The sequence below is a fragment of the Phalangium opilio genome, unplaced genomic scaffold, assembly GCF_054372755.1.
Source record: "Phalangium opilio isolate 3A_F unplaced genomic scaffold, DU_Popi_V2 ptg000045l_1, whole genome shotgun sequence".
NCBI lineage: Eukaryota > Metazoa > Arthropoda > Arachnida > Opiliones > Phalangiidae > Phalangium > Phalangium opilio.
Window position 1 is genome coordinate 4,017,079 of NW_028324168.1, and position 24,379 is coordinate 4,041,457.

Genomic DNA, 24,379 nt, shown 5'->3' on the forward strand with positions numbered 1-24,379 from the left:
TGAGAATGTAACTTGGTTATAATTTTCTTATTTTCTCATATACTCAACACGTAATTTTGTTAATTATGCCTAAATATTGAAAAGAAAAAAATAAAAGTTTTCCTCTAGTACCAAGGTTAAAAAAAAAACAATCCCCGATTAATGGTTTAAAATAACAACGTTGCGTCGACGTTTGCTGCTATACCTATCAGAACTGAAACAGACATGAAGTTAGCAGCCAGGATTGAGTTTATCGTTGAATTAATACGATGTATTATTTTACTCTTGGTGGATATGGTTAAAGTTATATCGAATAACTTCATTCCTTACAGTTTAAAAAGAAAAAAGTCCGTTAAAGGCGAGTTAGTTCTGATAACTGGAGGTGGAAGTGGATTTGGACGTTGTCTATCCCTAAAATTCGCTAAACTCGGTGCAAAAATCGTCATCTGGGACGTAGATGAGAAAGGAAGTCAAGAAACAAAGCGACTGGTCGAAAAAGAAGGTGGTAAAGTGAAATGTTACACTTTGGACGTCTCAAACCGGGAACTGGTGTACGCCACGGCTAAATTGGTGCGAGAAGAAATAGGAGATGTTACGATACTAATTAACAACGCCGGAATTGGCCAAGCGAATCTATTTTGGGAGACATCAGACTCTCACTCGAAGAAGATTATGGATGTCAACGTCATGGCCCATTTTTGGACCATGAAAGCGTTTCTACCCAACATGATTGAGAATAACCACGGACATATTGTTGGCGTATCTTCTATGGCCGGTATGTATGCCACGCAAAAGCTTAGCGCCTATTCCAGCTCCAAACACGCTGTGATGGGGCTGATGGACTCTGTACTTCTTGAACTTATTGATTCGGGAAAAACCGGAGTGAAGACCACGACCGCTTGCCCGTTTTTTAGTAAAACGTCTATCTTCGAAGGAGTTTACGACGGAATAATTCCCGAAGTGAAACCCGAAACGGTTGCCGAAGAGATTACCCGAGCCGTGCTTACAGAAAAGGAAGTAGTTTGTATTCCCAATCACATTTCCCTTATCAGAATCTTGAGAGTTATAACGACAAGAAAGGCTTTGGGTCGTTTAATAAAATTGTTAAGTGGAAAATCTATTATAGAAAATACTCGAATTAAAATGGCTGGAAATTGGTGAAAAATATAGGAGAATATAGGAAATATCATGAAATTAAAGAAAGGACTTAATATATAAGGAAAAAAATGGGAAATATAGGATAGAGTGGTCACCCTGCCTCAAACGTGCTTTGATAATTTTATAAACGTAAAATTTATAAAATAAAATTTATAAAATAAAATTTATATTATATATAAAAAGTTTTGAAAATTAAATTCTGTGGTTTGATAAATAAAATGCTGTTATTTTGAAAAATAAAATTCTGTGGTTTGATAAATAAAATGCTGTTATTTTGAAAAATAAAATTCTGTGGTTTGATAAATAAAATGCTGTTATTTTGAAAAATAAAATTCTGTGGTTTGATAAATAAAATTCTGTGGTTTGATAAATAAAATGCTGTGATTTTGAAAAATAAAATTCTGTGGTTTGATAAATAAAATGCTGTGATTTTGAAAAATAAAATTCTGTGGTTTGATAAATAAAATGCTGTGATTTTGAAAAATAAAATTCTGTGATTTTGAAAAATAAAATTCTGTTATTTGATAAATAAAATTCTGTTATTTGATAAATAAAATTCTGTTATTTGGTAAATAAAATTCTGTTACTTGATAAATAAAATTCTGTGGAATGATAAATAAAATGTTTTTAAGAGTATAGCACTGCATATTATGTTATTTCAAATAATAAACAACAATATTGAAATTTAACCACGTGCAACATATAACAAACGATATATCTCAAGTTTCTTAAATTTCATATCAAACTATATAAAATCAATCATTACATTGAAACTTAAAGACATATTTTCCAAAAATGTCAAAGTTCAAATGAAACACTTTGCAAAAACAAGATAAGACCCTATTTCGTATGCCAAACATACAAGTTTTTCCATTTTAACGGTATACCCTAGTAGAATATTAAACCTTAAAATACTAACCTCAAAAAAAAAAAAAAAAAATTAACAGAAGGTTCTAGAAAGTTTTTACAAGAACCAACGCCCAAGTACTTATGACAGCCTTGGCCTTCAACTACCGTACGTACAACCCTTTTATAACCTATCCTGTACTTGAAATAAAATAAAAAAAAACTTCGTGCAAAAAATTTCCCCGTTAGTCTACAGGTAAAAAAAATTTAAATATATATTTAATATAAATGTTAATAGTATAGAATAAAAGATAGAATTAATATAACCAACTGGTCCTTCAAGGTTAAATAAGACTTAAGTAGCTCCTTTGGGCAATAAGTGTCCGAAGAAGTTTTTATTCTTGTGAATTAGAGGAAGCTTGTTTCGTGTAATTACCGTCATTAGAGTGGATTGTATCAGGGAGTGGTTAGACGATGATGATGATCTTTTCGAATTTTAATTATATATTTAACACGTGATAAGAAAAGGTCTACGCAATTAAATTTGCCGACTAATATTGTTAAAGATATTTGACTTTTAATAAAGTTGGATAAACGAATTACTTAAAACTAAATTCAACTGATCTTCTCTAATCAATTTTACTTTAATTGCCTCTTAGATTACAAAAGTTAATAATATACAGGGTGTTTCTGATAAGTATGACATAAATTGAGGGGGATGTTCTTTGGGAGATTTTGAGTCGAAAATGTAATTTCAAGTTTAGTGTTTTAGGGATGACGCCTTAATTAAATTAGAAATCATTGTCATGCCAGACTTATCAGAAATATCCTCTATGTATAAGAGAATGTTTTAGATAACAATGAATATTTCCAAATAGAAAATTCAAAACTTACGTTTATGAAAGGGGAATTTTTAAAATATTGACTTTATGTTTAATTATAAGTGTTTGTTAATCTACGGAGATTTATATAGTGTATATAAAAATCTTAAAACAATTAACAATGGATCATTAATTAACGCCGTTAATTACTTTATCGCGTATTTAAATAAACTCGTGAGATAATCAACAGGAAAAACCCCTAACCAGATAGAATCTTCATAATAAAAATTTGATTAAAAAAACAAAACAATTATGATATGTTTTTAACCGCATAAAAACATCTTTCGAGTACGAATACCATATCATTAAAGTCTCAAGGTCTCAAGTTGAGGAATCAACTCCACCCAAAGAACAGTTTTTTATATTAAGCATAATACCACTTGTAAAATTACCCTAACTACTGCATGATCAAAGACAGAGCCCGGACCCAAACTTATCAAAAACATCATAACCGCAATATCTAAGAACTTAGAGCCAATGAAGATACGATAAGACACGGTGCAGTTAGAAGAACAATTAAACACTAGACCTAACATTGTGTAAGTGGCCTTTGACAGTATTAGTTTCAAATACCAAACATGGTATTTGAAGATCAAGGATAAGATTGGGTATAAATAGCTGGGAAGGATCGGGTTTCAAGCATGTTCATTTTCGTCTGCAGTACGACAATCAACTCCAATCCAAAATCATCATGAAAGTTATCGTAAGTACTTTCATTACGATTAAATTAATGCCCAAAATAACGTATTTAAAACAATATTTACTGCGTTTTGTTTCTAAATACTTTTATTTAAGTACTTCTGCATTTGATGTTTTTGTATACTTTACAGTTCGCCCTCGTTTTCTTGGCTTTGGCCGCCGTTTCTTACGGACAACTCATCACCTACGGTTCGTCCCTGTTGAGCCCATTGGCCACTCCATTGGCTGCTCCATACGCCACCCATATTGCCAGTCCATTGGGTTTGAACTACGCCGCTCTACCATACGCTTATGCCAGCAATCTTGGTCTTAACGGACTTCTCCTTAAGTAAACGGCAAGACATGACATCGGACAAAAACTAAAACACTGTAAGCCTATTTTGAAATCATTTTCATGAAGCAGACGACGTTAAATTTCATTATTGGAATATTGGTCACTTCTTAAATATAACTTCATGGGTCAAAAACATAAGCCTACAAACTGCTAACGAAATAAGTCCGCTATCTGTAACTAATGTCAACATTTAACACTGCCATCTTACAGATCATCTCCTCAACTTTCAATTTCCGAAACTGGCAGCTCGAAAATCATCTTCAACCCTACTTCGGGTGACTCCGTTAAATAGAACATTTAAACAAACTTTAAACCTGTATATTTACGTGTAAATAAACACATTGAAAATCAAAATTAAATGCCTGTTAATTTCTTAAGTTCACCGTAACCTAACTAGATGGCGAAAAATAAGTTTACCTTAAGCCTAATTCTAATAAATAAACTTTTTAAACTATATACTAAAGGAAAAAAAGAGATAAAACATAGCATAAGCCCTGAGGAACAGATTTAGTTAATAGTTCTATAAACGATGTTTGTCAGCCAATCAGGTTTCGCCTCGTACAAAGGTGGTGTAGTATAATTAGTTATATCCAAGGCCAAGGCTTAGACGCTACTCTATAGTTTTTTAAAACCCCTTTTTTACAAGATATAACGGCAAAAAACTTGTGGGGACCACACCCTAAAATTGTGTAGGTTTTTACAAGTATTTGTTATTGTAGTTTATAACTAACCATAACTGACGTTTATTAGTTTTAGTACTTAATAACTTACACTATTGTTTGAAATAGGCTTTAATCTTGCCGCTAGTCAAATTCAATATGTTGTTAATGATTCTGTTAGTTTTACAAAAGCTATGCTTCGCTATATCATAAGATATGTTCCATAAGTATAACACTACATATACTTCGTAATGCTATAGACTTACTGAGAGTGAGAGCTAGTTCAAGAATTGACTACACCCGGTTTTGCAGTTCATCTTCCTATTTAGTCTGTACTAAGCCTTTGACAGTGCCTCATCAGGCGTGGCTTTACGACAATCTATGACCTACCTCATTCACTTCATGACTAGCTCCAGTTTGTAACCAGTGACAAACTTATGGTGAACATATCTTATGAACCTATGGTACTACTGAAGGCTAATATGCCTCTAACGCTAAAGTCATTGAATATAATTAGAATCTAATTAGCATTTTTGTCGAAAAACTTCATTATATAATGCATAATTCTACGTAATTACATAACTTAAAATAATGTGCTTCGCAAATTACAAATTCCACTCAAAGCCGCTGAATTTTTATCATATTAAAAATTGGAACCACTTCAAATCGTTCAAACAGCACCTCTGTATCTTTAACAGCGTTAAAATGTACGCGACAATAATACTGGGTGACACTACACCATAATTCGATCTTAATTTATGCATATTTCCACTTTCAATCTTTATTTTATTTTTTAGGAGATTTCGGTCAAAGTTAACTACTTGATTCTGTGTCCCGAACTAAAAAACCAACAAACCTTAGTTAAAATTTTGATGGATCTTTTTTAAATGAATTCAAAGATAAGCCTCAAGTTAAAAAGAAAAAAAATGTAATTAAAGATAAGAACGAAAACCGTGACTTTAAAATAAATTAAAACGGAATTAAAAACTGCAAGATTTAAAAACGGATATCCGTAAAAAAGTAATTCAACAAAAACCAAGTGAAGTTAAATCTTGATTATAATAAATAATAAAAAAGTGAAAATTTTAGGGGTAGGAGAAATATTTGAAAAAAAAAAATTATGGGGTGTGGTCACAATCAAGATTACTTGTGAGGCTGTGAAACCCATTTTTATTTCAAGTTTTTCAAGGACTATTTCTTTTACGTGGCAACTTGTTTTAGGGAAATTTAATTTTCGATTTTTTCAAATTTTTTTTTTATTTTTTTTTTTTTTTGCAGATCAAACCTTCTAACTATAAACTATATTTTTTAACTAATAAGGAATTAGTTCGTCAGTATAAGGCGTAGGTAGAGAATCTGATAACTTGTCAAAAAATACTAAAAACATTATCCTAAGTTGACAGAGTTGACAGTTGATTGCGTGCTGTTCGAGGTTAGGTTTTCAATAATCTGATTTTTTTTATTTGGTAATTTTTACCGTTGCGGTTAGGGTTGAGGCTTTAAGATTAAAAGGTTTTTTTTGGCAAAAATTAGACCGATGCATTTTAATTTTTAAGATATGATGGATATTTTGACTACAAAGTTTCGTGGCCCGATTATAATAATGTGTTTTTCACGCAACTATAATTGGCAATTGCACTGTTAACTATTGCAGATTGCAACCAAAAAAGGTATAAGATTAGAAGGGTTTTTTGGCAAAAATTAGACCAATAAAGTGTTGGATATTTTGACTACAAAGTATAGTGGTCCGATTATAATAATGTGTTTTTCACGCAACTATAATTGGCAATTGCACAATTAACAACCGCAGATTGCAACCCAGGTATACCCTCTTCGTTGCCACAGTTCATGGAAAACCACAGGGAATTTTAAAATTGTCAAAAAATCATTGTATATCAAATTATTCTGTAATTTTCCTTTAGTAGTACTAGCATGAAATAATATATTTTTAGTTAACACGATATCCTAACCTAATTTCTACAAATAATAGTGAGATTAAAATTAATCAGGGAAACATGATTTTATAGTGTAAGTAAGCATAAGGGAAAGCTCGAAAAAGTCCCCTAGAATTTAATTTTGAAATTAAAAAAAATGTGTCAACCTTTTAGCCCATACAGCAGCAGCGTTGACATTTAAATAAATTCCAATTTTCGAAAAATCAATTTCGTCTTTCGCAATAAACGTCAGTTGCCAAAAAAAATATCGTCTTAAGTATTTTAACGATATAATTTAATGGTCTTATTAATATTCGTCGACTGCGTTTAATTCTTAGTCTCTTAATCATAGAAAAAGCCCTTGGAAACAACCGGACAGAAGCGTTAGAGGATTTTATAGGAAGAACCAATCAGATTTCAAATTGGGACCCAACGCCCAAAAATTTACCAAGCACGTGATTATCTACTGCTTCAGAAATGGCAGAAAAACGTTATACCCCGGGCAGTTTTTAAAATTTAAGCGGTTTCATAAAAAACTATGTTTGAAAAAAAAATGGTAATACGATTTCGATGAAATTGAATTCAGAATTTTTGATAAATATTTAAAACATCAGAAACGAATTAAATTTTAGAATTAATCCTAAGTTGTTTTCAAACCTTATAATCCAAGTGAAGGCACATATTTACGATGGGAATAAACAGAGTAGAGCAATAAATGCTTCATTTGGAAATCGCGAAACTGCTGACGAGAGAAAATCGGTATGGTAAATCGCAGACCTATGGAACTTATGTACGGCTTCGATTTCTCCAGTAGTTAACAATTATAATCTTACGAGTAATTACAGATAATAAAATTTGATTAACAATAAGGAGTCAACGCTTCCAAATTACAATATTTGCATAAATATTACACTGATATTGTTATGGAAAAAATATTTAGAAGTTAAACAACTGAACTTAAAAACTGTCTACTGCCTTATGTTTATTAACAAAACCCACGCTCTAAGAGTACGTTTGCTTAAAGGGCCGTATAGACACTATAGGATTAGTTCAATTAGGCCTGAAACCTCTTAAGAAAACATTAAGCCTAAATAATTAACGCATTAAATCATCATCAAACCGTCTTCAAAAGACCGCGACCGAAATGGTAGCTTTCAAAAAATATTCGTGAAATGACTTTCAAATTATCGGTTCAACCCATTAATACCTCTAATGCCCACTATAACAGTCCGTAGTTAAGTATGAATTAAAAAAAGACGCGCTGTCTTGACGCAGTCTCAGCTACCAAGGCCAAATGGCCCACATTAGGAGGACCCTAAAAGAGTGAAGACACTGACGAAGGCCAAGGTGGGCCACACCCGAAAATATTACTACAGAATTGTACCTTGCTAAAAGGGGATGTTACGTTACTTACAACTAAAAGAATAAAAATTAAAAAAAAATTACGTTAACACAAAATCATGGTAAAAAAAACCGAAACCACCACCGTTTTGTATTGGATGGAACCATTTGAAAATTAGTATAAATACTGGGTTCAGGACCACAGTAAGGCATAGTTATCTTTCTTTGCGAAAAGACAACAATCTTAAAACCAATCCACAATGAAGGCTGTTGTAAGTATATTTTAAAAGTATTTATCACAGCAAGTAGCTGCTCGCCAAGTACTTAAGTACTTTCTTAACTATACTTTTAGTTTGCTATCGTTTTCCTCGCCCTCGTGGCTACCGCTATGGCCCAATACGCTGCCTACAGCTACGGTGCCTACCCAGCTGCCGCCGTCTCCACTTACGGAGGTAAGCCTTTGTCATAATTAGGCTTAGCCTATGAATTGGTTTTAGGTTTATATTTATTTATTTGGTCTTTCTGGGTATTTACAGCCGGATACTACGGACTCGGATCTAACTACTACGCCCGCCCAGCTGTCTACTCCTCTGGTTATTATGGTGCTTATGGTGCCTACCCATACGTCCGTTAAGTCCAGTTCATGATCAACCATGATGACCCCCACCAGTCACCATCTACACTTTCAATTCTTCACAAACGCGTCAAAATTTCCTCTACAAAATTTGACACAACGTGCCAATTTATTATGAAATGTTATAAATATCTTTTAACTGTTAAAATTAAAAAATAAAAACCTTTTTTTTTGTTTTCAAAACAAATATGGTTGTTCTAAACTTTTTACTTAGAATGTTAAGCCTATTTTCATAGTTCCTTAGTCGATGACTTTGAGAGAATTGAGAACTAAGGCATAAGAAAATGGTGTTTTTCAATTTTAACTCCAAATATTGGTTAGGCCTACTGACGTGAATAATTTTTTGGCTTGTTATTCAAGTATACATACTTGAAGTTACGGGTTGAAACTTGGAATTTATTTTAAAGTTACTTGTGAAGTACTTGCATGTAAAATTAGTGAAATGTTATACTATAGGTGTTGTTACCGTCGAACACTGCGCTAAGGATCATAGGAGAAATTTTATCTATGCTCTTGGTCTTTCTATGAATTGACGAGTGACTAAAAGTGCGTCTCTTTTTAGGGTAGAAAGAAGCTAAATTAACAATATTGTTTAAAATTAGGTAAGAAATAAGCAAAATGCGATAATTTGGAAAAGGTGGAAATTCATTCAGTTGATTTAACTTGTTAATAACATAAACAGGCGCACATTTAACCTATCATTTCCTAGTCTCCATCATTTATATACGAATTAAATAACTTGGGTTTAGTAAATGATATTGTGGGCCTTATATCATCCTAACTTAATTGTCTCCAATGATACGAAACAATCAACGAGTTTAAATCTATTTAACCCATTGGAACAATAAAGTTAAGCACTTTAAATTCGTTAAGACCAATTTTCACCCGAACTTGGTGGATTTAAGCCTAACTTGACATTAAAATTGAAAAACACGTGCGAAGTTTATCATCGCTCGAAACTGGTCTAGAATCTTTTCAGAAGTTGTGATTTTTTGTCAAAACAAGCTATGAAATGTCACTATGGTATGCTCAACCTGGGATATCACATACAACTAATCGAAAACCTGTTTTAATCACATTTTTTAAAGCGTAATAAATTGATCTCCACACTACATTAGATAAATGTTGCAATATATTTATGTGTTTTGAAAGCGATTTCCAATTACTAAAGCTGTATTATTTGAACGGTATCTCGGTACCGTTTAAGAGATATTGCATCTCTAATAACACATTGAATTAGGCCTAATTTCACTTCAAAATAGTACAAAATAAATAATATTTACGTTTGAATTAAAAGGTACTAAATCTAACCCTCTCGAAAAATAACAGGACCGCATTTTCCAAACGACAAATTCAAACATCGATTTTGGAAATAAAACCAAAAACACATTACTAGAATCTTCTAAAAATTAAAAAAAAAAATAGAAAAACCCTTTAACAAACCGTGCCCATCACGTGAAAACATACACTCTTAGCACGTTCTAAAACGTACGTCACAAAAAACACCCATTTATAAGTGAAACTATCCAATCATATCGAAGAACGAACATTAAAAAGGTAGCCACATCCCATGAAATATCGAACCTACGAGAATATTTTTTCAACCAAAAAAAAAAAAAAGTTAATTTATGCTGAAATAAATCAAAAATATTTAACAGAAAATTTCCCTTATATGCCTGAAGTATACAGGGTGTTCAAAAAAAAGTAATTATGGAACCGAAGTACAGTGGGATGCATGGTTCTATGAGAAATCAATTTTGAGTCGAAAATGTAACTCCTATCTCCATTTTGTTTGCCCTAAGAGACACTGTTTTCAAGCTAAGATTGCTTCCAGAGTATTTTACGGATGACCCCTTAAATTTAATTAAGAAACTGATTTCAAGACAATTATTTCTAATTTAATTAAGGGGTCATCCCTAAAACACTCTTAAAATCATAACTCGAAAACAGTGTCCCTTAGGGCAATCAAAATGGAGATAGAAGTTACATTTTCTACTCAAAATTGATTTACCATAGAACATTCATTGATTTCCCATAAAACAATCTCTCCATCTTCGGTCCTATAATTACTCGCCCTTTTTGGGAACACCCTGTCTATTTAAAAAGAGTTAAGGTAAGAAGGTACAAAAATTGGCTCATCATAAAATCAAGGCCGATTGTGGATTTTGAGAAAAGTGGGCCCGTCATTTCGTCTAGCAAAAATTGGAAACCAACTAAAACCGATTTAAATCAAAGTTACCCCAGCATAAACCACGTATCTTTCTGCCTAAATATGATACAACATACGTAGTTTGGGCTTTAAATTTATATTGAAAAATCAAGAAAATTGGGAAGATCCGTTTTAAGATTGATAAAAAAAATTTAAATTCTCAAGGATTCTTTCAAAAAAGGCTTAACCGTTCGCTTCGATCTCAAGGTCACTTAGGGCCACACCCGAAATTTTGGGGGTATGTACGATGTCGTAGATACATTCAGTATCATCACATATAGATTCTAATTACTTAACTATAATATTAAACTACCACCGCCACCCCGTTTATGTAACTTTAGGTTAGGTTAAAAAAAACTTTTAAAAATATGCCAACAACTCGTATTGGACGAAAGGGTTTCAGGCATTCGAAGACAGCGTGATCAGTTTTTGGTATAAATACGAGAGCCTGATCATCCGAAAGGCATAGTTATCTTTGTTCAAAGACGACAATCTTCAAAAACCACTCAAAATGAAGGCTATCGTAAGTATTAACCTTTGCTTAATTTTAAGTACTTAGCTAAATTTATTATGGTCTTAACTCCTAAAGACTTAACCAACTCTTAGCGTTTTAAACGCAACTAAATAACCGAAAGAAATTCTCTTAGATAATTTAAAAGTACTTAAGGTTAAATTTTAAGTACTTAGCTATAGTTTATTTTGTACTTGTAAACTAAGTTATCTTGCTAAAAGGTTTAGCCAAAGCAGCTCCGCAATTTCTTGGGTTAAATGTTAGCTATGAGCTAGAAATGGAATGGCCCTTTTTCTAAAATATCAGATTGTCGGGAGTCCTGCAAGCCAAGCTTCTGGGCGACAAAGTTTGAGGGAATAAGACACAAGTTGGCGATCCTAACCTATAAGGGTGCCGACTACCCCGTGTCCGCTGGAGGTGACTTGATCCCAACACCCCTTTCGTCACCTCCCAAGTAAACCTCGGTACCTTCCCCTGATTCATGATCTCTAGACACCCTTGCTGAGGACCCTTGAAACCCTAGGTTCAAAAAGAATATCACTTCAATTTTACAATAAAGATACGCGATTTCATATTAAAATTACACACAACTCTTGATTAACGTTTCCCTAATTTATTTTTAATTACAGTTTGCTATTGTTTTCTTCGCCCTTATGGCTACCGCCATGGCCCAATACGCTGCCTACAGCTACGGTGCCTACCCAGCTGCCGTCAGCACCTACGGAGGTAAATATACCCTTTTGCAAACATTCCCCAAACTTAAAATCCGTAGGTAATTAAAACTAAAATTAACATTACAGCCGGATACTACGGACTCGGATCTAGCTACTACGCTCGCCCCGCTGTCTACTCCGGAGCTTATTATGGAGGTTATGGTGCTTATGGTGCTTACCCTTACGTCCGTTAAGATTCAAGACATCCGGTAAGTACTCAGAATTAAAGTTCTTAAGATTTGGTTTTGCTCTTAAATTCAGTTTTGAGTCTGACTTTGAATTTTCTATGTTTACAGATTCAAGCAACAACTTCAAAACTCTTTAACTTCCTACTCATAAAATTCTACAGATTGATAAGTTGAGCTTAATTCCGGTTAAGCAATGCGGTTCAATTCAATTCCATTAACTTCTGTAAAATTCTTTCACTGTAAATAATAAAAAATATTTTTTTGATTTGTTTCAAAAAGCAAATTAAGATGTTGTGATTAATGTTTTTAAGGCAAACTATATTTATATTTTAAGCTTATAGAATTTTTTCTGGCAGACTTGTTTTACTATAGTAGACGATGTTTCCCCCCCCCCAAACTAAATTAGGCCAGAAGTCCATTAAATAAGCCTAGGCTAATTTAATGAACTTCTGATTAGGCTTAAAGTTATGGGAAGCCTTGGTAGATAGTTTTAGGGTAGATTTAATGCATGAATATGATTGGTTCAATTTAAAACAAGCCCTTAACCACACCCAAACGATTACCTATATCTTTAAATTGAACGGGATTCGAATTTCGAGGATAAATTTCCAATAAAAATAATTGGAACCTTCATCCATATTTTACGGTTCTGACATTTGTATGTATTCATATTTAAGTCAAAATTTTGATTGGTGTTTCATTCAAATGTCTTTGAAGTAAAACAGATGCTTTAATAAACTTGAATATAAAGTTTATTGACCTAACTTATCTACGAAACAAATTAAATTAAATAAATTAATTCACGCAAAATAATTATCAATAATCTATCCTACAATAAATACATATTTTACTAATTAAATTGCAAGCAATATTTTCACTAGGCGTTAAGTCAACTGAATAAATGCATCAGCGGGAATATAAAGCTATTGTCATATAATATGTCAATATATTTCCAGTTAAATTGTTAATTGAACACACAATCGGAGCGAGCCCTTAGTAAAATCTTTTTAGAATCCCGGTCAACCGTATGACATTCAATATAACCCGATAAGACGGGGACGCAACACAGTAGACTGTGGTATAGACGCAAAACAATATCCCGTTTCAGTTTTCACGGAAAAGTGCCAACGCTTCACTATGAAATTGGTAAGTTAGAAGATTTTGTCATTTTAAAACTTTATCGAAGTACAATTTCTGTTAAGATTAATTTTTAAATAACTCTTTGAGGATTAAGAATATAATTATGTAGTTAAGCAGTTGAATAGAGTTTAAATTACACTTTAAAATAAAATAAGTTTAAAATTTTTAAATATTTAAATATTTTTTGAACTTGAAATTTCTTAATAACTTTGTTAATTTTAGTCCGATTTTAACCAAATTTGTCTTATTTTGAAGCTTAAGTTACACTCTACCTTAATCTTAAACTAAAACGCATCTAAATTAACTTCCAATTAAATTATTTATATTTAAAGTTTTAAAAATTAATTAAATTTCAGATACTACTATTAGCGCTTTTACTAACATTATGGACTTGCGAAATCTACTGCACATACGGATACTACGGCGGATACTATAAACCATACTATGGAGGATACTACCGGGGATACTACCCGTATTATTACGGCGGATACTACCCTTATTACTATGGCAAACGTTAAAAATTAAATGAATAAATAAATAAAAATAAAATTCAACACCAAAAAAGAAAAAAAATTATTCTAACATAATTAAGCATACGAAAGACGTATCGTATATTTAATCATTCCAGAGATTCTAGACGTACAAGTACGTAAAACATTACGAAACCTGTAAAAAATTCTTTGAATCTTGGCAGCTAAACTATTTAGCATAATCATATTGAGAGCGGCGAGTTAAAATTTTCTTATTTTTATTTTTGCGATTTATTTTTCCCCCTCCACACTCAATCTCAGCTTCCGAGCTGTTAGCCTAAAACGAAAGTGAAACTTGTTTATCGAAAACGAGAACCATACCGGCTTTTTACCTCTCCGAGTGACGTATGTCACGGAGAGGTTCTAATTTCGACGTGTGTGTGTGTCTGTCTGTGTGTTTGTCTGTTGTTACACCCACGTGACCGCGTTCGCAGTTTCCAAATTGGAGCAAACGTGTTCGCCATTTCCGAACTGCTTTCACAGTCACGGAAATGGCTCCTTTACTTGAGTTCTCACACCACCATCTTCTCGTCTTTGTCCATCCCACACGGACACCAGTCTGTACTTACTGGCTTCTAATCACCACCATCTTTTGGTCTTCGTCCATCCCACATGGACACCAGTCTGTATTCATTGGCTTCTAATCACCACCATCTTCGGGTCTTCGTCCATTCCACTTGGACACCAGTCTGTACATACTGGCTTCTAATCTCCACTATCTTTTGGTCTTCGTCCATCCCACATGGACACCAGTCTGTACATACTGGCTTCTAATCACCACCATCTTCTGGTCTTCGTCCATCCCACTTGGACACCAGTCTGTACATACTGGCTTCTAAACACCACCATCTACTGGTCTTCCGTCTATTCCACATAGACACCAATCTGTCTTATTGGCTTCTAACTCCATAGTCATCGTTTGGTTTAAGACATTCGCGGCGATCAGCTAGGGTTACGAGAAACGTCTAGCCTCCCTAGGGTGGGTTGTCCACCAAAGGTTTTCGCAATTGCGGTTGTTCTTGCTTTTAGCTGTAGTTCGACACCCTTATATACTACCTATTTGAGTAAGGTAATGCAACCGGCGTATGCTTCATTTCAAACGCCAAAATTAGTCAAGTCTCTCAAGAATGTCTAATTGTTCTTTATCAACGCGATGTAACGCTCTATAAGGCGAACAACTAACGAAGAAAATATTTAATATTAATTATATTTATTTTAATATTTAAGATAATCTAGTTTCTCAACTCAAAATTAAAACGGAAAGAGTTAAAAAGCAGCCTATGTTTTAGTCTGTGTGTGTCCGTCCGTTAGTGCACCGCGTTAGCAGTTCGCTTTGTTTTGTGGAAAGAAATCCTACAAAACCTTAATATTTGGTTTTCTCATAATATATTATTAATATATGGAAATATTTTTCGTAATTTCGATGCCTTTAGTGGTTTTGTAGCTATAAAGCTCTGTTTCATTCTGATATCCCAAGAATATTTTTTATTATTATTATTTGAAATCGATGTTTATATATTACTTAAGCTATACTACATCTGTTTATAGCATAATTCTTTCTAAAGTGATTTCAAGAAGAACGCAACTATATTGGGCAAATGAACTTTTACTTGTCATTAGGCCTAGTGAACCAAAAAGTAAACGCTTGGGTTTGGTTTTCGTTTCTGTAATACAGAGACATTAACGGTTCAGAGTGAGCCGAAAGTTAAATACACTTTTAAATAATTAGGCTTAGACTTTATAATCATGGTGGAAATCTGGGCCGCGTTCAGCAGAGCTCAGCGCTGTCAGGCGCTGTTAGCAGTGTCATCCAGAACGGGATTTTGTTATTGAATTTTGACGTCACGGTGCTCAGTGAGCCAGCGCGGTCTTCAAGGAAAATAGTCGGGTTTTTGGATAACGTGACGTAAAACGCGTAGTTCTCAGCTTGGCGAAAAAGCATGGAGGAATTAATACAAATAGCTCTTGCTGATTCTGATGGGACTATAGCTATTTAATTGGCGTGAAACAAGTTGATCACGCGAGAGCGGCGAGAAGTTTAAGAGACATGTTAGTTTCTATGTTTAATTATAAAAGTTGTTCTTATCTATCTCCATAAATATGTTATCATACAATTTTTGTTAAGCCTTTGTACCTTGCACGCTTTATTGCGCTAGCTTCATTTTTAAAAGACCGATGACCGGAGAAAAGCTATGACGACAGATCTCACCAGAAAACGTTTTCCAAAATCCGCTGTCTTTTTTGGTGAGCTCTGCTGAACGCAGCCCAGATCAGTGAAAGGTCTGATCGTAATCGGATTATAGCTTCGTGTGTTCATGCTTTTTATGGTGCGCATTTACCTTCAGTGTGTGTAGCCACAAATTAGCTTTGGTGTTATGTAACTTTAATCGTCATGTTGACAAACTAAGAAAATTGTTGAGGTGAAAGGAGAGGATAGTGTTTACATGGCAACCCTGTTGTGAATATGGCTTTGAACATAGAGGGTATACAGTTGAGGAGTAGCAAATTGGGCCTTTACAAATACGTAAAGGTAATATCCCTCCAAAGTTTTATCTCTTCATTTCCCGTTTTTCCCCCATCGGATGATTTTAATGTGTACAAGTATATCCTTATTGGATGTAAAATGTCGTCTGATTTACAGTATATTTGCTATGCTTTGTATACTGCTTTAATATTTCATAAATTTTAACTTCAGTATTTGTTCATAAAAAAAGAAACATTTCCATAACTGGGTAAATAAGTTTGTAGGTAGTCCTTCTCTTGACTCGGAGAGGTAATATTTTGGTTTTCCCAACTTGTTCTTTCTCTTTTTATTGGAGGAAATTTTGTTATTTATGATTGTTAAGTCCTTCGCAATTTCAATAGACAAGATCAGATCGTACGTGACTGGAATTTCCAATTGGGATTGAATGATGATACTATAATGAACTTCTATGGAACTTAAAACCAATATAATTTAAAGAAGAAATATCATTTGAATCAAAACCGTAATTAACTTTGGATGTTTTTAACCGATTTCAGTCAAATTGGTCTTATTTGGAAGAGCTAACTTAGATCTATCAGGAGTGTTAGGGTCTTGTAGCTTAATATAAAAATATATCACATGTTAATCGTGTTTTTAAAAACAAATTTCAGAATAAAAACAAAATAATTGGGAAAAAAAGTTAACCATCATCTTAACTTTTTGACCGATTTTGGACTAATTTCCCATATATGGAGAGACAAATTTAGCTCTTATGGTTATGGACTTATGGCTCCATACCTTATTACACATCAAATATTAACTGAATTCAAAAATTTTACAGGACTATCTTAAATAAGGGGCAAATTTGAATTTAAAATTAAAATTAACGTATTCTCACTCAGCTTGATACTGGGCGCGGAATTTTAAGGGAAAAAATTAAGGATGTAATTAATCGGTTTAAGATTGAGTTAAAGAGATAGTTTCCTAGAAAGGCAAAATAAAAAAAATATTCACGAGTATAAAAAGTTAATTTATCAAAAAAAAAACAAAAATTCAACTGACAAAAAAGAAACTCGTTGACACCCTTAATTCTATTGTGTTTTATAGTATCACGATTAAATCTTTAATTATTAGCTGTCATAAATTAGGAGAATTTAATCAATTAAAAGCTAATCAGATAGACCCTAATTCCCAGTATTCATTTTTATTTATTGCAATTTTAAATACTTCCCAAATCTGTGGGGTCAAACTTTGCTAACGTAAAAATTGCTATTGAATATGAATTCATTGAACACCTTGAACCAAGGAACTCCTGAACAACTAACTATACAGTTAAGTATTAATTTCAAATTATAGAGGGACTTAGTAAGATTACGTTAATACCTTTACGTAAATGGACGCTTTTAATTGTATTGTATATAAAGGACCTTCAAACATCTAGTAATTTTCATCACGACTTTTCTGACAGTGAAATTAATTTGCAGATATTTCTATGGATCTGTATGAATACACGTGGGATTTTTTAGAAAACGAGTATCGCACAATATGAAACGTGAAAACACCCATTATGATGTCACAGGGTTGATTAAATATAATTAAAATTAAATATTTAACTAAGATGAAGGTTATCATAAAGATAACCAATTTTCTATTTTTTTTTTTCAATAAAGTGAAAATTAAACTATAGACTAAGTGCATTCCACATACCCATTATGATGTCACAATAGTTAAATAGAATTAAATATTCAACTAAATCGAAAGTTATCACGAATATAAAAATTATTTTTCTTTTTTTCAATAAAGTGAAACTTAAAGGCCGACTTCCAGCGAAAACGGTTCTAGCGAACTGAAAAGCGAGCATCGAGACTAACAATGAAGCGACCGTGCCGATTTTCGAAGCCCCGCTGGGTCAAAAGTTGGAAGGGTTCTCGCTAACCGAGAGCCGTGCAATGTGGTTATAGCGAACTGAAGATGAACAATAGAAATTTATTTCCTCTCGAATTTTTGCTTTCCCCTGAAGGAAATTCTCTATTGTGTATCTTCAGTTAGCTAGAACCACATTGCACGGCTTTCAGTTAGATAGAACCCTTACATCTTTTACCCCAGCAGGGATTCGAAAATGGGCACGGTCTCTCCATTGTTAGACTCGATGCTCGGTTTTCAGTTCGCTAGAACTCTTTTCGATGGAAGTCGGCCTTTAAACTAGACTAAGTGCATTCCTTAAGTCATAAATGATTTCATAAAAATTTCACTTTCAACCTAAATAAATAAAATCCCGCTGCTGTCAAAAAATAAGTTCTAAAACCTCAATATTATTAAGTAGTTCAACATATTTGTAACTTAAATAAAACCAACCACCTTTCGAAAATGAAAATATTTTTTTTTTTTTGATAAATTTGGAAATTCAGATAAGCAGGAAACCATCGAAAAACTAATGAATATTAATTATTGGGTCTCATCTTCCTATTTAGTAAATTACCCCATTTAAATTCATAAATTACGCAAAAGTTATGTAAATATATAACTAAAAACAGACATGGGAGTGTCTATCTAATACTAGAAAATATTAAATATTAAATATTAAAATATGACTTATTATAATCGTAAATTTAAAATAATCATTTTAGTTAACGATACATTTACTCTATTAGTGATTAAAAATCAAGCTTTGACAAGTATCATGATTGATGATTTGTCTTTATAATAACGTTGACCCAGTTTCGACCAACTTAAAAAAAAATTTTACAAATATAATTACAACTTACCCAGGTGTAGCTGCAAAAAAAAACGGACACAATGGGCCTCCCAAATTTTCTTCCCAAAATTCCAAATGCCCTTGAATTAAAATGAAAAAAATAAAGAATGAAAATTACGCCTTAATGTATAAGATTTTGGTCAAAAGATATAGGCACGCGATTTTTTTCCATTTAAAATTAACATTTAATGTAAGAAATAAACGAGTTTTGTACTCGCTTTAGTTAGTTAGTTAGGCTTAAGAAAGTCATTATTTTAACATAATTAATACTAGAAATGGACAAAAGTCAAGGTGAAAGTAATATATACTCAAAACCACCTTCGAATCATAGTTTTAAAATTACAACATTCGTAATCAATTTAATTTAAAATGAGATTAAAAGAAAAATCACCAAAAAGTTTTTTTTTATTTTTGAAATTTAGGCCTAACTACGACAGATATAAAATCAAATTTTATATCTGTCTCTCTCTCTCTTTGGTAAAATGCGTTAAATTTGGCATAAAAATACACCTTGATACCTGTGATTTTCCACTAAATTAAATCTAAGTGATATTTAAAACCAACTATACGTAAATTCAATGTTAAAAAAAAGTTAAAAAATGAAGCCCAAGGTCAATTCCACCTTATGGACATACTAGGGATTAAAACAAAGCATACAATTTTGAAATTAAAACCATAGTATGTAAGGGTGGGGTTACAACGTTACATATCTCAATCCTGTGGTTACCCACAAGAAACCCCAAAAAAAATTAAGGGGGTGGAACACAGGAACTAAGGTCTCAAGTTAAAAACCCAAAAAGATTAAAAACCGCATTTTTTTTCTTCTCACTTTTCTTTCCTTTTATTAAAATGAAATTTCTTCTCAATTCCGCAAGAAAGCATTAATAGAACGTTAGAGGGTATTGGTTTGCCCCCTAGATTTTTAACCAATGAGAGAAAAGGTCGCGGAGGTATGGCTTGGGCGTGTGCGGTTGGCTTTGTATTTTTCAAACGAAAGCACCTGTGATGTGACAATTTGTACTACATAATGATGGTGGTAAACTTGCACACACATATATTTCCGTGTTAAATTTCAGGGTATATAAGGATCGGGATTCACCGTTGGAAATTCAGATTCAGTTCTACTTCTGAAATCAACACTCAAAACTTAAAATGAAATCCATCGTAAGTACTTTTTTGTTTTTACTTTAAATGCGGTTTTGAGTGATAATCAAGGATTGAAATTACCCATTTTGGGCTTTAGATTAGTTAGATGGGTTAGCTCCATCCATTTACGATGTTAAAATAGTTAAACGTAACCCCTACTCGGAATGACTTAACTCCGAGTGTGATTAACTCGTCAAATGATTTGGGTTTAATTTCCGTCGACTTTAATTAGTCAGTGGAGTACTTGCTACTGTTTGAAACCATGAAGAATTGGTTTAACCATGCAGCTATTGGTACCACTTCCCTCACATAAAGATTCCCAGTCCAGGATATAGAAAGCTAATGAATCACTGAAGTACTTGAAAGTGTTATAGACTTGGTTTAACCATTCAGCTATCGGTACCCAAGAGATTCCCCATGCAGTCCAGGATGGATTGCCAGCTAGTCTTTGAAGTCATTCCGTTAGCTTCCCAGAGTCACAATTACTTACAAGTCTTTGCCCTTTTCAATTACATTACAGATTGCCCTTCTCGTCGTCGCCATGGCCGCTTGCGCCTACGCCGGAGTTGCTGCTCCACTCGCGTACGCCGCTGCTCCACTCGGATATGCCGCTGCCCCATTGGGTTACGCTCATACCTACGCCGCCGCCGCTGCCCCATTGGCCTACGCTGCCCACCCAACCGCCTACGCCGCCCACCCAGCTGCCTACGGATACGGATACGGTCTTGGAGTCGGTCTCCGATCCGCCTACGCTCCATACGGTGCCGCTCTCCGTTACTATTAAGTCTTGGTAAGTGTTACACGAGTCTCAAGTACTTTACTTAAAATCGTAAAACTGACATTGTGTTTTGATTTACAGATTGAATTCCAATGAATGTTCACCATCTGAAACTCAACCATTTCTTCTTCAATTGGACCTCAACAATCTTTCTGTATCATTTGCTTTTAAAGCGAAGACTGTAAAAATTATCTTTCATTTTTTAAAATGAATAATAAATTATTCTTTTAAAAATAATGTATTCTCAATTTTGTTTTAAGCCTAATTATTTGAAGGGTGTTTAAAATTTTGGGACCTAACTTAATCCCATACCTATATGTACATTTTAGTAATTGTATTTAACATTAATTGTAAAGGGTTGGGCTTTTGAAGACCCAAGAACGTTTGAAAACATTTTTAGGTTTCCATGATCTAAACCTTGTTGCATTGGCTTACCAATACGGCGGCCATGTTTGGGGGAACATAATGGGAATAGTTACTCGGGACAGAGAAACTGCGATCAAGTGAGCACTACAGCCCAATTCTGTCTTTGAACGTTCTTAGGTCTTGTACGTCAATTGGTTCTTCATTCCATATAAACCCTTTAGTACACCAATATGCAACACACAGTATTTTTCCAATAAAACACTCAAATTATCATAAAATTCAAATTAATTCAAAAATCTTATTTTAAAATTCATGGTACTTAGTGATTTCTAGTCTGCATTTTTCACCTTGGGGTAGATTATCTACAGTGCAAACGTTTTTTTTTTTTCAAATAAAATTGGTCTTATCCAATAATTAGCTACTAATATAAAACCTATTCCACTTCGACGTCACCGATAAAGTTATATAACATATTTACGATGAAAAAAAGCGCTAAATCTCGAAATGCCCGGGACTATAGTGAGACTGGACACTTGCTGCCAAAATCCCTTAAAATTTACTCAAAATCTAAGGAGCAAACGCAATAAATACTCGTAACTATCCAAGCTTCTTAAAATAGGCCTCTTCACGAGTCTGTAGAGAAAGTTCCCAACCTAAAAACAAGTTCAGCTTGGGGCGTTACTGCATGCCCATACCATTTTTACTAAAACCAAAGCCATCTGTCCATTCAGACAATTTTTTTTCTCTGTTTTTAATACACGATGCTACTAAAGCCAACACCCCAAGTACTTAATATTAATTTTAGGCCATCTATCTATCCTATTCATTCAAGAGGGGGACCATCTTACTCAGTGTGACCTTGAAAACTTTTAAACCCACAACGTTTGCCCATAAAGAATTCGCATCGATAACTTGGTTGCTACGGGGGTCCCTGATACATAGATAAAAACTAGAAGGGTTGGTGTGTGATAACAGGTATACTAGCCAATGGTTACGTAAGTCAAGGGTGTTTTTTTTTGGAAATGAAGTGGAAGGAAGATTCATCATTAGTGGTTTAAGAAGCTACCATCGGCCACTATATAAGGGGACCCGTGGACATGTGAATCTTCAGATCCAGATTCTTAACCGAACCGAAATCAACTTGCAAATATGAACTCCGTAGTAAGTACTTTTAACTTTACTTAAATGGGGACTTGTGATCATTGGATTACGAAATTTTACTCGAATATGGCCAAGTACTGGTTATAGGATGTTCCAGTGCCTGCCATGATATACTTGACTTCAAATTTATTGATATCACAAGAAACTAAATGTTGCGTAGAGTATTTGCTCCACTTAAAAAAAACCAAATAGTTTGAAGTTTTTGAGAAATATAGGTTGAAAATGTCCAAGTAATGGTGGTACGATGCTCTTAGAATTTAGTGTTATAGTTTGCCATGATAAAAGACTTCAAAATCATTGATACCATGAGAAACTACTTGCCCTAATTATGAAGATTGCCCCATATTTTTAAGTCTTCGCAATAGAGTCACAATAAGAAACGCAACAAATACAAAGCATAGTAATATATGACTTGCATATCTTTCGTTTTGTATTTGGAACAGTTAAAAGAGACAATGAGTCCCCAAAAACACATGAACAAAATAAGGCTTGGCATAACTGCTTCAAACAAAGGCTTAGCGATATAAACTAATTCTAATCTTCCACGTACTTTCCAGGTCGCCCTCGTTGTCTTGGCCTTAGCAGCCACCGCCCTTGCTACCCCAGTTAGCTACGCCAGCTACGGTTCCCCAGCTGCCCTATCCTACTCTGGACTCGGATCATACTCTGGATTGGGAGCCTATTCCAACCTTGGAGCCTACTCTGGACTCGGCGCCTACTCTGGTCTTGGTGCCTACTCTAACCTCGGACAAGCTGGAATCGTATCCTCCGTACCATCTGCTTATTCCACTGGTTATGGACTTGGATCTCTTGGAACCTATCAAGGGTACGGCGCTGGAGTTCGTTACGTTTAAAACGATTTAAATGAAAGAGCACAAGACTGACTTGACTGACTGACTGACTGACTGACTGACCGACCAACACTTTTTGATACATGGCATTAAAACATTAAAAAAATCAACACACACGCATCGCCTAGTTCAATACGCTTTTACATTTGTTAAAAATATTTGTAACTTGGTTGTTATAATTCATGAATAAACTCTGTTTTGATCGTTAAACTCTTAAATATTTTGATTTTCCTTGAATTTATCAATGTTTGGGTAATATTCGTATCAATTCATATTACTTAAATTAATCCTAAGCCAATTAAAAGTACTAGTAGTTACCTCTCTTAATTCCAGTCACGCACGCGAAGTATCTTAAATTTAAGTCTAATTAACTAATGTTAACTAAATATTTAAGAAAAACGCATAAAGTGCCGAATTAACTGCTAGCGACAAAAGTTGGGAGCCGACTGCACAAAATCAGGGGGAAAAAACAATAAAAAACTTGTAAATTTAAACGTCTAAATTTGGCCTATTTTACGTCTATTATTAAAAGAAAGGTGCTAAATTTTTACACAAGCATAAATAATATGAACCAGTTTAGCGGCATATTTCAATTCTCTTTCATTTCACGACATACTTAATTAGCATCGCTATCAGATAATTACGTTTTCATCAAACCCTGATCTAATTTACAATGTAAATCTGTCAATATTTTTAATTATTAATTCAATAGGCAACTTTTAAAATTTCTTAATTGATAAAATAAAAGCATTAATTTTAACCGCCTGAAGGTTTAAGAGTGTCAAAAATTATCTCTCGGTCTCCCGCTAGCTTCTGTGTATGTTAATATATTATTCGACTTTTTTTTAATTAAATTATTAAATTTAATTTAATATTAAAAAGGGTAGCGACATCTGGATCCGTTACGGTGAACTTTAAACATTTAAAATAGTTCATGGTTTTAACGCTAGTCGTTACATAAACGTTAAGATTATGTAACAGAAGATTGCCGCTGTTATTGGGTGTGGTTAAACCAATGAAAAATCGTTACAGTTTTTCAAATACTTTGAGAAAGATTTAGGCTTAGAGAGAAATAGGGATTATCTGGGTATTTAAACCTTCT

General features: G+C 33.6%; 2 protein-coding genes, 3 long non-coding RNA genes and 1 pseudogene across 6 annotated transcripts; all 6 read left to right on the plus strand.

Moving 5' to 3' along the window:
- The first annotated feature begins 204 nt into the window (after nt 1–204).
- LOC149676842 (estradiol 17-beta-dehydrogenase 11 pseudogene) lies at nt 205–1,140 on the plus strand (annotated as a pseudogene).
- Nucleotides 1,141–1,919: 779 nt separating this feature from the next.
- On the plus strand, nt 1,920–4,242 carry LOC149676843 (uncharacterized). Of its 2 annotated transcripts, XR_016366629.1 has the most exons (4): nt 1,920–2,152; nt 3,526–3,567; nt 3,695–3,932; nt 4,108–4,242. It is a non-coding gene; the product is annotated as an uncharacterized LOC149676843 (long non-coding RNA). The 2 variants fall into 2 exon arrangements; XR_016366630.1 differs by lacking the exon at nt 3,526–3,567.
- Nucleotides 4,243–7,813: 3,571 nt separating this feature from the next.
- Nucleotides 7,814–8,596, plus strand: LOC149676844 (uncharacterized). Its single transcript, XR_016366631.1, has 3 exons — nt 7,814–8,103; nt 8,184–8,283; nt 8,368–8,596. It is a non-coding gene; the product is annotated as an uncharacterized LOC149676844 (long non-coding RNA).
- A 2,313-nt stretch (nt 8,597–10,909) lies between these two features.
- LOC149676845 (uncharacterized) lies at nt 10,910–12,365 on the plus strand. The gene is made up of 4 exons (XR_016366628.1): nt 10,910–11,197; nt 11,815–11,911; nt 11,986–12,107; nt 12,195–12,365. It is a non-coding gene; the product is annotated as an uncharacterized LOC149676845 (long non-coding RNA).
- A 7,633-nt stretch (nt 12,366–19,998) lies between these two features.
- LOC149676846 (uncharacterized) lies at nt 19,999–21,127 on the plus strand. Its single transcript, XM_089838488.1, has 3 exons — nt 19,999–20,139; nt 20,642–20,911; nt 20,981–21,127. Exons 1-2 carry the CDS (start codon nt 20,128–20,130, stop codon nt 20,903–20,905), a joined length of 276 nt encoding a protein of 91 aa, XP_089694614.1. The 5' UTR covers nt 19,999–20,127; the 3' UTR covers nt 20,906–20,911; nt 20,981–21,127.
- A 1,107-nt stretch (nt 21,128–22,234) lies between these two features.
- On the plus strand, nt 22,235–23,382 carry LOC149676847 (uncharacterized). The gene is made up of 2 exons (XM_089838484.1): nt 22,235–22,426; nt 22,984–23,382. Exons 1-2 carry the CDS (start codon nt 22,415–22,417, stop codon nt 23,278–23,280), a joined length of 309 nt encoding a protein of 102 aa, XP_089694610.1. The 5' UTR covers nt 22,235–22,414; the 3' UTR covers nt 23,281–23,382.
- The last annotated feature ends 997 nt before the right edge of the window (nt 23,383–24,379 follow it).